The 13,899-nt window shown below is 38.2% G+C and overlaps 4 protein-coding genes across 4 annotated transcripts; all 4 read left to right on the top strand.

The window, feature by feature from the left end:
* Window positions 1-162: 162 nt before the first annotated feature.
* On the top strand, window positions 163-1,674 carry PRP19 (E3 ubiquitin-protein ligase PRP19; the record flags this gene model as incomplete). The annotated part of the gene is made up of 1 exon (XM_056224072.1): window positions 163-1,674. The coding sequence occupies one exon, from the start codon at window positions 163-165 to the stop codon at window positions 1,672-1,674; it is 1,512 nt and encodes a 503-aa protein (XP_056078027.1).
* Window positions 1,675-1,888: 214 nt separating this feature from the next.
* On the top strand, window positions 1,889-2,632 carry ENT4 (Ent4p; the record flags this gene model as incomplete). Its single annotated transcript, XM_056224071.1, has 1 exon — window positions 1,889-2,632. The coding sequence occupies one exon, from the start codon at window positions 1,889-1,891 to the stop codon at window positions 2,630-2,632; it is 744 nt and encodes a 247-aa protein (XP_056078026.1).
* A 589-nt stretch (window positions 2,633-3,221) lies between these two features.
* UBI4 (ubiquitin) lies at window positions 3,222-3,908 on the top strand (the record flags this gene model as incomplete). The annotated part of the gene is made up of 1 exon (XM_056224070.1): window positions 3,222-3,908. The coding sequence occupies one exon, from the start codon at window positions 3,222-3,224 to the stop codon at window positions 3,906-3,908; it is 687 nt and encodes a 228-aa protein (XP_056078025.1).
* A 409-nt stretch (window positions 3,909-4,317) lies between these two features.
* On the top strand, window positions 4,318-13,755 carry VPS13 (membrane morphogenesis protein VPS13; the record flags this gene model as incomplete). Its single annotated transcript, XM_056224069.1, has 1 exon — window positions 4,318-13,755. The coding sequence occupies one exon, from the start codon at window positions 4,318-4,320 to the stop codon at window positions 13,753-13,755; it is 9,438 nt and encodes a 3,145-aa protein (XP_056078024.1).
* Between the last annotated feature and the right edge of the window lie 144 nt (window positions 13,756-13,899).

Raw genomic sequence — 13,899 nt, 5'->3', positions numbered from 1 at the left:
GTACTCGATGACTTGACCGTGAACAAATTTCACGCTGATATGTCTAGTTCTTTTTTCGGGTAGCGGCGCTGAAAATTTCATAAGGGCCTATTTGAAAAGATGCAAACTTTCCATGATGAATAAAAGATATAAACAGGAACGAGAAAGCCTACTGGAGGAACGATGTTTTGTGCCATTAGTGGAAAGGTGCCTAGAAAGCCAGTGTTCTCGCCTAGATCAAGGAACATATTTGAAAAATCACTTCTTGAGCAGTATGTTAAAGATACAGGGAAGGACCCAATAACAAATGAGCTCTTGAGCATTGAAGATATCGTGGAGATTGTACCTAGTGCGCAACAGGCTTCTTTAATAGAATCTACGAATTCCGCTACATTGAAGGCAAATTACTCGATTCCAAATCTCTTGACGAGTCTGCAAAATGAGTGGGACGCTATAATGCTGGAAAACTTCAAGTTGCGATCAACGTTAGATACTTTAAGCAAAAAATTGTCAACTGTAATGTACGAAAGAGATGCTGCAAAGTTGGTTGCTGCACAATTATTGATGGAAAAAAACGAGAGCTCGGACAACTCATCAAAATCTCCACAGCGAACAGTGGTTATCACGAAAGAAGAGTTTTTGCAAGGTCTGCTTCAATCTTCTAGAGATTTCGTAGCCAAAGGCAAGCTCAAAGCATACAAATGGCCTACCCTAAAAAATTTAGAGCTGCTGCCGGCACAAAATTACTCCTGTACAATTAAAACATACCCATACAAAGAATTAAATCATCTCATGTACTATGAAAAGTGGATTTCTGTATGTCGCTGTGACATTAGCACTTTATATTTTACCCAATTGAAGGATCTGAAATCACTTACTACACTAACTACACCAAACCCTCGCACTGGAGAAGAGCAACCTATTATTGTTTCAAGAGGATCTTGTAATCGGTTGCTACTCTTATACCCTGGTAACCATATAATCATATTGGACTCGAAAAAAAATATAGCCTTGAGGGAAATAGAGGCAGATTCTTCTAACCAGATTATATACATGTACGGCCACAACGAGGTCAATACTGAATACTTTATCTGGGCGGACAATAAAGGTAAAATAGTCTTCCAATCCTACGCGGACGAGTCTCAGTACACTGTTCATTCTGGAAAGTTGGACGTGGACTATACCAGTGGTGCTCTACATAAGGATTCTTTACTATTAGCTCTTCACTCTTCAGAAGGTATACTGGACGTTTACAGTTTATCGTCAACTGATCAAGCCAGCTCTAGATTTCCTATGGAAAAAGACGTCAAGATAAAGGAGGTAAAATTTTCAGACAATGGATACTGGATGGTGGTAAGCTGTGACCGAATCGTGGCTTGTTTCGACCTAAGAAAGGACGTGGGCACTTTAGCATACCCAATTTACACACTTCCAGAATCGAAGACAGGGACCGTTGTGTATGACATTGATGACTCTGGTAAAAATATGATCGTATATTCAAGCGAGAACAGATCATTGGCAGTAAACAAATTCGACAAGAAAACAAAAAGTTGGATTAACGACGAAGCAAGTACTCTTGATTTGCCAAATGAAACTGCAGATTTCTCGGATATAGAAGTTTTATGCGGAGATAGTGGCGTCGCGGCTATTTTAAAGACGAATGATAAGTTCAGAATAGCTGCATTGTCACCTTAAATACGGTCAATTACTTGTATCTATAAGTACCACTGTGTATTAGTAATTTTTTCAGTAGAATTTTCATCTCTATTCTTTGCATCTCCAGGACAACGCTTCAATGAGAGAAAAAAAAGAAAAAGAATGAGAAAACGCCAACTGAGAGTATATGTTGAATAAGCGGAAAACTCTAACATACTAAAAAAAGGAGCTTACGTACAGCGAGAAGGTAGTGATGCCTTTGTTAGATACCTTCAAAAGTTTTATTCAGTCACCGACAGAATCGAAGGTGAAGCAAGCCACCAACGAGGACGAGACTAGTGGTGCGACGGGGACGCTGATGAACGAAATATCAATTTTGACGTACAGTCCCAAGACAGTACGTGAAATCATCCAGGTAGTTCGGAAACGATTATTACTCGGCCAAAACAGGAGAAATTCACACCGCAATTGCATCCAGGTAATGAAGACCCTGACTCTGGTGTCGTACCTGATGAACAACGGATCCAATGAATTCATAAAGTGGCTAAAAAGTAACATGATACTAGTTGAAATCCTAGAGGATTTCCAGGTCCAGGATGCTCGGGATGAACGCAAGGCCGAAGACATTCACAAGTTAAGCAGAAATGTTTTGGAATTGCTCCAAGACGACGAGCTGCTTGAAAAACAGCGCAAGGACGTAATCCAATTCCGGTCAAGCATATCGACTCCGGGCAGGAAGTCCACGGACAATAGCCATTTGAAGCTGGAAGAGATGAGAAATGAGCTCACGCGACAAAGCATAGAAAAGAAAGTCAAGCCCGCCATTACTAGCACTAGTCTAGATTTCCAGAGGCAACGGGCCAGAAATACGCACGAATACGCCCGCTTTTCGTTAGATCCCCTGGCGGAAGAAGACAACGAAGATGCTCCAGGTGCCGCAGGTGGAATAAGTAGGCTCTCCTTCAGGCCCAAATCTTCAAATAATCCATTTAGATGAAGTTACGAACCTTTACCACTAACCATTCTGCTTACACAGGGCAACCTATGGAAAACAAATGTCCGTATCGACGAAACAATACCTGTTTCCGGCAAGTTGTCACAAAAACGTGACCCAATGTGGAAAAGAACATAGGAAAGTTTTCATTTTTCGCCAATTATTGTTGTGACATTGACATTTCGATTTTAATTTGTTCTAGAATGTTCCAGAAAAGATAATTTCGTTCTGAACACAAAAAATAGCCGCCCAGAGGAACTATACACAGCCGTGCATCCGGTCACGTGCATATGTTACCCCACTCCGTTTCTTTTTTCAGGGGCGATGCCGCTTATCAGTAATTTCTAGTATTCAGTGGCTTTTGAGGGCGGTTCTCCCTTGGTGGTATATATATATGTATATATATATATATATATATTGGAAGCTCCGGGATTTGCCACCGTTACATTCGTCTGCTTTTCTTCCTTTTCTTTTAGGCTTCAGTATACGAAGAGCAGAAACTGAAAGGATAAGGATTGAAACATCGTTTATCCATTAAAATACGCTAAAACTCTCGAACTCTTCACCCCAGCTTTACTTCAACTAAGGAGTTATGCAAATTTTCGTCAAAACTTTAACTGGTAAGACTATAACACTGGAAGTCGAATCTTCGGATACTATTGATAATGTCAAGTCCAAGATTCAGGACAAGGAAGGTATTCCTCCAGATCAGCAGAGATTGATCTTCGCCGGTAAACAGCTAGAAGATGGTAGAACACTATCTGACTACAATATTCAGAAAGAGTCTACATTACATCTGGTATTGAGGCTAAGAGGTGGTATGCAAATTTTCGTCAAAACTTTAACCGGTAAGACCATAACCCTGGAGGTTGAATCTTCGGATACTATTGATAATGTCAAGTCCAAGATTCAGGATAAAGAAGGTATTCCTCCAGACCAGCAGAGATTGATCTTCGCCGGTAAACAGCTAGAAGACGGTAGAACACTATCTGACTACAATATTCAGAAAGAGTCTACATTACATCTGGTATTGAGGCTAAGAGGTGGTATGCAAATTTTCGTCAAAACTTTAACCGGTAAGACCATAACCCTGGAGGTTGAATCTTCGGATACTATTGATAATGTCAAGTCCAAGATTCAGGATAAAGAAGGTATTCCTCCAGACCAGCAGAGATTGATCTTCGCCGGTAAACAGCTAGAAGACGGTAGAACACTATCTGACTACAATATTCAGAAAGAGTCTACATTACATCTGGTATTGAGGTTAAGAGGGGGGTGATTGATCGACCTTCGCGATTATTTTCGTAATGTCAATTTATATGCACTTCCCTTTTCTTTTTTCTGGTTTTTTTTGATTTTTTTTTTTGATATAATTTCATAGAACACTAAATAAACGGTTCAATTGTGTCCTTATCTTTATCTTTATCATAAACTAGTACTAATTTCTTTCAACTTCTTGTGCATATTATATTCTCTGAGAGTCGGGTAATGCCATCTGCTTCATTATGAAAAGGGGATTTTTATTAAGGAATGTATCCATCTTTATAGAGTTAGTCGTCGTTTCAATCTGCAAAAAACGTACATTCACCAACCATTGAGCCAACTCTTTCTAACTTTATTCAATTTTACGCAATAGAATATCGTGACTACCAAAAGAAAAAAATCAGGAAGACAAGAAAAAGGAGTAAATGTTAGAGTCTCTAGCCGCTAATTTGCTAAACCGATTATTAGGCTCATATGTGGAAAATTTCGATCCTAACCAATTAAATGTTGGTATATGGAGTGGTGATGTGAAGTTGAAAAACTTGAAACTAAGAAAAGATTGCTTGGACTCATTAGATCTACCTATAGACGTAAAATCAGGGATACTGGGCGATTTGGTATTAACAGTTCCATGGTCAAGTTTGAAGAATAAGCCCGTAAAGATTATTATCGAAGACTGCTATTTATTATGCTCCCCTCGGTCAGAGGATAATGAGAATGATGAAGAGATGGTGAAGAGAGCATTTCGGTTAAAAATGAGAAAAGTGGCTGAATGGGAATTGACTAATCAGGCCCGCATACTGAGCAATCAATCGGAGAATAAGACATCGTCATCTTCCTCAGGAAAAAACAATACCGGGTTCATGCAGTCCTTGACTACAAAAATTATAGATAATTTACAAGTCACCATAAAAAATATTCATTTGAGGTACGAAGACATGGACGGGATCTTCACGACGGGTCCTTCTTCTGTTGGGCTGACTTTGAATGAGCTATCAGCTGTATCCACAGATTCCAATTGGGCACCAAGCTTCATTGATATTACTCAAAATATCACGCACAAGCTACTAACTTTAAATTCACTTTGTTTGTACTGGAATACTGACTCTCAGCCTTTGATTTCTGATGGCGATAAAGATAGAAGTTTGGAGAATTTTTTAACGAGTTTCAAAGATATGATTGCATCGAACGATTCTACTGTTCCTAAGCATCAATACATTCTGAAACCGGTTAGTGGGTTGGGGAAGCTTAGTATTAACAAGCTCGGTTCCACGGAGGAGCAACCACATATTGATTTGCAGATGTTCTATGATGAATTTGGTTTAGAACTAGACGATACGGAATACAATGATATCTTACATGTCTTATCTAGCATCCAGTTAAGACAAATTACCAAGAAATTCAAAAAAGTCAGACCATCTTTCGCAGTCAGTGAAAACCCAACAGAATGGTTCAAATATATCGCCATTTGTGTTGTTAACGAAATTCATGAAAAGAATAAAATGTGGACTTGGGAAAGTATGAAGGAGAAATGTGAGCAACGGAGGTTATATACAAAATTATGGGTTGAAAAATTAAAATTAAGAAATTTGGAAACTCAATTACGTGACTCCGATCAAGAGGCTCAACTGTCTGAACTGCATAAATATTTAACGTACGATGAAATTGTTCTCTTTAGGTCTGTTGCTAAGAGACAGTACGCGCAATACAAACTGGGCATGAGTGAAGATTCGCCCACGCCCACTGCTAGCTCCAATATTGAACCGGAAACTTCCAACAAGTCTACAACAAAAGGTAATGGAGGCTGGCTCTCTTCATGGTGGAATGGTAAACCTGCCGATGAAGTAGACGAAGACTTAATAATGTCAGAAGAGCAACGTCAAGAGCTTTATGATGCTATCGAATTTGACGAGAATCAAGAAAAGGGTCCTGTACTGCAGGTACCTAGGGATAGGGTTGAACTTCGTGTAACAAGTCTACTAAGAAAGGGTTTATTCACTATACGAAAGAAAAAGCAAAACTTAAATCTGGGTTCTATTATTTTTGAGAATTGTAAAGTCGATTTTGCCCAAAGACCAGATTCATTTTTATCGAGCTTCCAATTGAACAAATTTAGCCTGGAAGATGGCTCGCCTAACGCATTATATAAACATATTATCAGTGTTAGGGGTGCATCTAAAGATCAATCTTCAAATGACCGTCTCGTTTCCGGAGGGAAAGAAGAAGAGGAAGAACCTTTATTGCGTGCTTCATTTGAATTAAATCCACTAGATGGGTTAGCCGATTCGAACTTGAACATCAAATTATTAGGAATGACTGTGTTTTATCATGTCCATTTCATTACAGAAGTTCACAAGTTTTTTAAGGCGTCAAATCAACACATGGAAACGATCGGTAATATAGTTAACGCTGCAGAAGCAACTGTAGAGGGTTGGACTACACAAACAAGAATGGGTATAGAGTCCTTGCTAGAGGATCACAAAACTGTAAATGTATCCTTAGATTTGCAAGCACCGTTGATCATATTACCGTTGGATCCGCATGATTGGGATACTCCTTGTGCAATCATCGATGCCGGTCATATCTCTATACTCAGTGATTTAGTACCAAAGGAGAAGATAAAGGAAATAAAGCAGCTATCACCGGAAGAGTATGACGAGATTGATGGTAACGAAATAAATAGACTAATGTTTGACAGGTTTCAAATCTTATCCCAGGACACTCAGATATTGGTCGGTCCTGATATTCAGTCGACTATAGGTAAAATCAATACCACCTCATCAACGAATGACTTTAGAATCCTGGATAAGATGAAATTAGAACTAACCGTGGATTTATCAATACTGCCTAAAGCATATAAATTGCCCACCATAAGGGTTTTTGGTCATTTACCGCGCTTAAGTCTTTCCATAAACGATATTCAATACAAAACTATTATGAACTTGATTACAAGTTTCATACCTTCTATGATTGATGATGATGAAAACAACAGCGACTATATTAATTACTCCTCTTCTAGTTCCGAACAAGAAATAAAGAAACAAATTCAATTGCAATTGAAGAATACATTGAAAGTATTAGAAAATATGCAGCCACTTCAAATTGAACAAAAATTTTTAGAACTTCATTTTGATATCGATCAAGCTAAGATAGCATTTTTTCAATGCATCAAGAATGATTCTAGAGACAGCGAAAAGCTGATTGATATTTTGTGTCAAAGATTGAATTTTAATTTTGATAAAAGGGCCAAAGAAATGAATTTGGATTTAAGGGTACATTCATTGGATGTTGAAGATTTCATTGAGCAGTCTGCTAACAAGGAATTCAAAAACTTGATATCTTCCGGCGTTGAGAAAGTGACAAGGTCCCCAAAGGATTTGTTTACGCTAAAGTACAAGAGAATCCAAAGAATTGTATCTCATAACGATACTTTGATTGAGTTGTTTGATCAAGATATTGTCATGCATATGAGCGAATTGCAGTTGGTATTAACACCAAAATCTGTCTTAACTTTGATGAATTATGCAATGCTTACTTTTACGGATCCGAATGCTCCAGAAATGCCTGCCGATGCCTTAAGACATAATAAAGAAGATAGGGAGGACGCACCACAAAAAATCAATATGAAGATCAAAATGGAGGCTGTCAATATTATTTTAAATGATGATTCCATTAAGCTAGCTACGCTAGTCCTGTCAGCGGGTGAGTTTATGATGGTTCTTCTACCGGAAAAATATAGCGTTAATCTAAATTTAGGCGGATTGGAATTAACTGATGAAACAAATGAATCATTTTCCAGGGATTCGGTGTTTAGAAAAATAATTCAAATGAAAGGCCAGGAATTAGTCGAGCTGAGCTATGAATCATTTGATCCAGCCACTAATACCAAAGATTATGATTCATTATTAAAATATTCTACTGGCTCTATGCATGTTAATTTCATAGAAAGTGCTGTTAATAGAATGGTTAACTTCTTCGCTAAATTTCAGAAATCCAAAGTGTCCTTTGATAGAGCACGTCTTGCAGCGTACAATCAAGCACCCTCTATTGACGCCGTAAATAACATGAAGATGGATATTGTAATTAAGGCACCTATCATACAATTTCCTAAGTTAACGGGTGCACAGGAGAACGATTACGATACGATGAGATTTTACCTTGGTGAATTCTTCATCGAAAACGTATTCTCTGTGATCGATGAATCTCACAAAATAAACCATATCAAACTAGGTGTTCGTGATGGTCAATTATCCTCTAATTTAAATTTTAATGGTTATAGTCAACAACTATATTTGGTCGAAAATATAGGTTTACTATTCAATATAGACCGAGATCCACTTCCATCAGACGATGCTCCAGAACTTAAGGTAACGAGCAATTTTGAATCGTTTGCACTGGATTTGACTGAAAATCAGTTGGCTTACTTATTAGAAATTTCCAGTAAGGTCTCCTCTGCATTCAACATCACAGACGAAGACTCTGGTACATCAAGAGTTAAAGACGCTGCTGTAGACCCCTCTTCGAATCATGTTTCTGTCAGTAGCGAAGGTGAACGCATAACCACTCCTCAGTCTCTACAAGAACCGAATGAAAGCAATCTAAAGAATCCAGACCAGAAATACTTGGACTTTTCTTTCAAGGCTCCAAAAATCGCCCTTACTCTTTATAATAAAACAGAGGGTGTTACTTCTTTAAGTGATTGTGGTCTAACAAGGGTCATGTTTCAAGATATGGGATGCAACCTTGGTATAAAGAATGACGGAACTATTGATGGTCAGGCACATGTTTCTGCCTTTAGGATAGAAGATATTCGTAATATTAAGGATAATAAGCATACAGAATTGATACCTAAGAGTGAGAATAAAGAATATCAATTCGTGGCAAATATTTCAAGAAAAAATTTAGAAGTCGGGCGCCTTTTTAACATTTCAATGACAATGGATAGTCCAAAAATGATACTAGCGATGGATTATTTGGTATCTCTCAAAGAGTTCTTTGATGCGATCATGACCAACAGTTCCGAAAACAATCAATACTATCCTGAAAACACAAATCAGAAGCCTAGAAATAAAGCTGTTGTGGAAGGCATGGAAGAAAATAGTGGTGGAACCAAAATACAGTATTCTGTTAATATCATTGAAACAGCTCTAATCTTGCTTGCTGATCCTTGTGACATGAATAGTGAAGCTATATCATTCAAGATAGGGCAGTTCTTGATAACTGACCAGAATATCATGACTGTTGCAGCCAATAATGTTGGCATCTTTTTGTTCAAGATGAATTCATCTGAAGAGAAACTGAGATTGTTGGATGATTTTTCATCTTCCTTGACAATTGACAAAAGAAACTCAACACCACAGACTTTATTAACTAATATACAACTTTCCGTTCAGCCGTTGTTAATGCGTATTTCACTTAGGGATATTCGTCTGGCTATGGTGATATTCAAGAGAGCCTCCACCTTACTAAACAAGATGAGGGAAAAAGAACATAATGTAACGGAAGATGAGAGCACAGACAAGATCCAATTTTCTCATGAATTTGAAAGAAAGTTGGCAGTGTTAGATCCAAGCATTTTGGGAGAGCGCAGCAAGCCTAGCCAGAGCTCAGATATTGAATCTATTGATGTGCCCTGTGCTATTTTGAAAAATGAAACCTTCAATGCTGATTTAGGTGGTTTGAGATTTATTTTAATTGGTGACGTTCACGAAATGCCAATACTAGACATGAACGTGAATGAAATCACCGCCTTTGCTAAGGATTGGTCTACTGATTTTGAAGCTCTTGCTTCTTTAGAAACCTATGTTAACATATTCAACTATTCAAGGTCCAGCTGGGAGCCGCTTCTGGAGATGATTCCTGTAACATTCCACCTATCAAAAGGGCATTCTGAAATGGATCCTGCGTTTTCTTTCGATATTTTAACTCAAAAAATCGCAGAAATTACACTTTCTGCCAGATCGATCGCTATGCTTTCTCATATTCCTGCATCTCTAACAGAAGAGCTGCCCTTAGCCTCCAGAGTGTCTCAGAAGCCATATCTATTAATAAACGATACAGAGTTGGATTTTGATGTGTGGATACAGGACAGTACAACAGAAGGTAACAGAAATAACGTTGTGGTTCTAAAAGCAAACACCTCGTTGCCTTGGGAATTCGAAGATTGGAGAAGTATAAGAGAAAAATTGAATATTGATAAATCGAAGAATATTCTTGGGGTTTGTGTTTCTGGACAAGATTATAAAAGTGTCATGAACATCGATGCCACTACCGAAGGAGAAAACTTACATGTTTTGAGCCCACCGAAGAATAATGTGCATAATAGAATCGTCTGTGAGGCTAAATGTGATGAGAATAATGTGAAGATTATTACATTCAGGTCCACTCTAGTCTTGGAAAATACAACTTCGACTGAAATTGAACTCTTGGTTGAATCAAAAGATTCAAATAAACCATCTTTGAATTATGTCATTAAGCCACATGAAAGTAAATCTGTTCCTGTAGAACATGCTTACAGTTCTGATATTAGGATCAGGCCTGTATCAGAAGATTTATATGACTGGTCACGACAGACACTTTCTTGGAAAGATCTGTTGAGTAATCAAATGTCTATATTCTGTTGTTCAAAGGAACAGTCTGATCAAAGATTTCATTTTGAAGTTGGTGCAAAGTATGACGAAAGGGAGCCATTGGCGAAAATATTCCCTCATATGAAAATAGTAGTTTCAGCATCTCTTATAGTCGAAAATTTACTTCCAGCCGATATCAATTTTTCTATTTTCGATAAAAGAGAGGAAAAGAGAACAGATTTCCTGAAGACTGGAAAGAGTATGGAAGTTCATCATATATCCTTGGATAGCTTTCTGCTGATGGCTGTTCAACCTTTACAAGACGGGGCTTCAGCTTCAAAGCCCTCTATTGTTAACACACCACACAAGAGTCCTCTGAACCCAGAAGACTCAATATCTTTGACCCTGTCTGGAGGTCAGAATTTGTTGTTGAAACTGGACTATAAAAATATCGACGGTACGAGGTCAAAAGTTATAAGGCTATACTCTCCTTATATCATTATGAATGCCACTGATAGAGAACTATACATTCAAAGTACTCTCTTAAATGTTGCACAATCCAAGATTCTGCTTGAAAACGAAAAACGGTATACTATTCCGAAAATGTTTTCCTTCGAAAAAGAAGATGATAAGAGTAACAGAGCCCGTATTAGGTTCAAAGAATCAGAATGGAGTTCCAAGTTATCATTTGACGCTATTGGTCAATCATTTGATGCATCTGTTAGCATAAAAAGTAAAGAACAAGAATCTAATCTAGGTATTAACATTAGCGAAGGTAAGGGGAAATACTTACTAAGTAAAGTTATCGAGATTGCACCAAGATATATTATAAGCAACACTTTGGACATTCCTATTGAAGTTTGTGAGACAGGATCTATAGATGTCCAGCAAATAGAATCAAACATCACTAAGCCTTTATATAGAATGAGGAATATTGTCGACAAGCAATTAGTAGTGAAATTCTTAGGTGGGGATTCCGATTGGTCGCAACCATTTTTTATCAAAAATGTTGGTGTAACATATTTGAAGGTTTTAAAAAATTCAAGTCACAGGCTTTTGAAGATTGAAATTCTTTTGGACAAAGCCACAATATTTATAAGAATCAAGGATGGTGGTGGTAGATGGCCATTTTCTATAAGAAATTTCAGTGATCATGACTTTATATTCTATCAGAGAGATCCTCGAAGGGTTAGTGACCCATACAAGGATGGCCAGTCTAATGAATCTTCGAACCGGAATTTCAAGCCAATATTCTACAGGATTCCCTCAAAGAGTATTATGCCATATGCGTGGGATTTCCCTACAGCTAAGGAGAAATATCTGGTGTTAGAATCGGGTACTCGTACAAGAGAAGTTCGACTTGCAGAGATTGGTGAACTGCCACCGTTGCGGTTGGACAAAAGATCAAGGGACAAGCCAGCTCCTATTGTCGGATTACACGTTGTCGCTGATGATGACATGCAAGCTTTAGTTATTGTTAATTACAAAGCCAATGTTGGGTTATACAAAATGAAAACTAGCTCCGCAATTAGCACTTCTTCAGTTTCAGTGAATAGTTCAGTGACAGATGGCTTTGTGCAAAAGGATGAGGATGAAAAGGTTAACACACAAATTGTCGTTTCGTTTAAAGGTGTTGGAATTTCTTTAATTAATGGACATTTACAGGAACTTCTTTATATTAATATGAGAGGGATTGAATTGAGATATAACGAATCTAAAGCATACCAGACATTCAGTTGGAAAATGAAATGGATGCAAATTGACAACCAACTATTTTCAGGAAACTACTCGAATATTCTTTATCCGACAGAGATTCCTTACACAGAGAAGGAAATTGAGAACCACCCTGTAGTATCAGGCTCTATTTCTAAAGTCAACGATTCGCTCCAAGCTGTCCCATACTTCAAACATGTGACATTACTGATCCAAGAATTCTCTATACAATTAGATGAGGATATGCTGTATGCTATGATGGAGTTCATCAAATTCCCAGGATCGCCATGGATTATGGATTCGAGAGAGTACAAATACGAGGAAGAAATTCAGCTACCTGATGTTTCTGAATTGAAAGCGGCAGGCGATATCTATTTCGAGATCTTCCATATTCAACCAACCGTCTTACATCTTTCTTTTATACGCTCTGACGAAATTAGTCCAGGCCTGGCTGAAGAGACTGAAGAATCATTTTCTTCATCATTGTACTATGTGCATATGTTTGCTATGACACTAGGTAATGTTAATGACGCACCAGTTAAAGTTAATTCTCTGTTTATGGATAACGTAAGAGTTCCTTTACCAATATTGATGGACCATATTGAAAGACACTACAGTACTCAATTTGTGTACCAAATTCACAAAATTCTAGGATCTGCAGATTGTTTTGGTAATCCGGTAGGTCTTTTCAACACAATTAGTTCGGGTGTCTGGGATTTATTTTATGAACCATACCAAGGTTACATGATGAATGATAGACCTCAAGAAATTGGCATACATTTAGCCAAGGGGGGGCTAAGTTTTGCAAAGAAGACAGTTTTTGGTCTTTCCGACAGTATGTCTAAGTTTACAGGGTCAATGGCAAAGGGCTTGTCGGTAACACAAGACTTGGAATTCCAAAGAGTGAGAAGATTACAACAAAGAATAAATAAAAACAACAGGAATGCCTTGGCAAACTCAGCGCAATCCTTTGCTAGTACTCTGGGAAGCGGTTTGAGCGGCATTGCATTAGATCCGTACAAAGCCATGCAAAAGGAAGGTGCTGCTGGTTTCCTCAAAGGTCTCGGTAAAGGTATCGTTGGATTGCCAACCAAAACAGCTATTGGGTTCTTGGATCTCACAAGTAATTTAAGTCAAGGCGTGAAAAGCACAACCACGGTGCTTGATATGCAAAAAGGTTGCAGAGTACGTTTACCAAGGTATGTGGATCATGACCAAATAATAAAACCTTATGATTTACGTGAGGCTCAAGGGCAGTATTGGCTCAAGACCGTTAATGGAGGAGTATTTATGAAGGATGAGTACCTGTCGCACGTTATATTGCCTGGCAAAGAATTAGCGGTGATTGTGTCCATGCAGCACATTGCCGAGGTACAAATGGCCACACAAGAACTAATGTGGAGTACAGGATACCCCTCTATTCAGGGAATTACTCTGGAAAGATCCGGTCTTCAGATCAAACTCAAGTCTCAATCCGAATACTTTATTCCGATTAGTGATCCTCAAGAACGTCGCTCTCTGTATAGGAACATTGCCATTGCTGTTAGAGAATACAATAAGTATTGTGAAGCCATACTGTGAACAGATATAATAGTATATACCCGCTTTTCTACACTATGTAGCTATAATTCAATCGTATTATTGTAGCTCCGCACGACCAACCTCAGAAACGGCCGCAGCATCCAAAAGGTAGCCTCGCATTGGCCCATTACCTCCGGAGTAAAA

Source organism: Saccharomyces mikatae (assembly GCF_947241705.1).
Source record: "Saccharomyces mikatae IFO 1815 strain IFO1815 genome assembly, chromosome: 12".
Lineage (NCBI taxonomy): Eukaryota > Fungi > Ascomycota > Saccharomycetes > Saccharomycetales > Saccharomycetaceae > Saccharomyces > Saccharomyces mikatae.
Note: the sequence above shows the minus strand (reverse complement) of the source record. Positions and strands in the feature narration are given on the sequence as shown.